At 66.3% G+C, this 741-nt stretch overlaps 1 protein-coding gene across 1 annotated transcript in view; it reads left to right on the forward strand.

Annotated features, from left to right (window-relative positions):
* BZRAP1 (benzodiazepine receptor (peripheral) associated protein 1) overlaps window positions 1–741 on the forward strand; it is a 24,044-nt gene that overhangs the window by 13,257 nt on the left and 10,046 nt on the right. Inside the window, 2 exon segments of the mRNA XM_010861722.1 lie at window positions 7–97; window positions 266–582. Coding sequence (XP_010860024.1) covers window positions 7–97; window positions 266–582 — 408 coding nt within the window.

The following is a 741-nucleotide window of genomic DNA, read 5'->3' on the forward strand; positions in this document are numbered from 1 at the left end:
GTGGAGGCTCAGCTCCCTCCTCGAGGGTCCTGGGAACCAGGCGGGGAGAGGCCAGAGCCGCGGGCTGCCACCCTGCAGTTCACCACGCTGCCAGCAGGTAGGCGGGCACAGGCGCCAGGTGTGTGTAAGCCCTGGGGAGGTCAGGCCCGGGAGGGTAGCCCCAGGGGCACACTGGCTGCTACTTGCATCTTTAGGGAAGTGGCAGAGCGGGCTGTCCTCTCTGGCGGGAGTGCTCCAATCCTGGGTCTTGTGCCCCCTCCCCTAGGCCCACCTGACGCCCCCCTGGATGTGCAGGTTGAGCCAGGGCCCTCCCCTGGGATCCTGATCATCAGCTGGCTCCCAGTGACGATCGATGCGGCCGGCACCTCCAACGGTGTCCGGGTCACAGGCTATGCCGTTTATGCTGATGGGCAGAAGGTACAGCCCGGGGGTGCCCACCTGTACCCTGGGAGCAGGGCGTGGGTCTCTGCCTTCTCCCACACCCTGGGAGGGGTATGGGTCTCTGCCCTCTCCCGTACCCTGGGAGCGGGGCATGGGTCTCTTTCCTTTCCACACTGAGAGGCCTTGTCTCCCTGGCCTGGCGTGGAGCTGCCCGCCCCAGGCATCTGGGCACTGGGTAGCAGACTGGTTAAGAGCCTGGGCTTTGGTTGCCCACGGACTAGGACTCTAGCCCTGAGACCCCGTGGCCAGGAGGCTCAGATGAGACCAGGCACCCGAGGATGCAGCTCTCGGCACAGTGCC

Source organism: Bison bison, unplaced genomic scaffold (genome assembly GCF_000754665.1).
Source record: "Bison bison bison isolate TAMUID 2011002044 unplaced genomic scaffold, Bison_UMD1.0 scf7180017864472, whole genome shotgun sequence".
Lineage (NCBI taxonomy): Eukaryota > Metazoa > Chordata > Mammalia > Artiodactyla > Bovidae > Bison > Bison bison.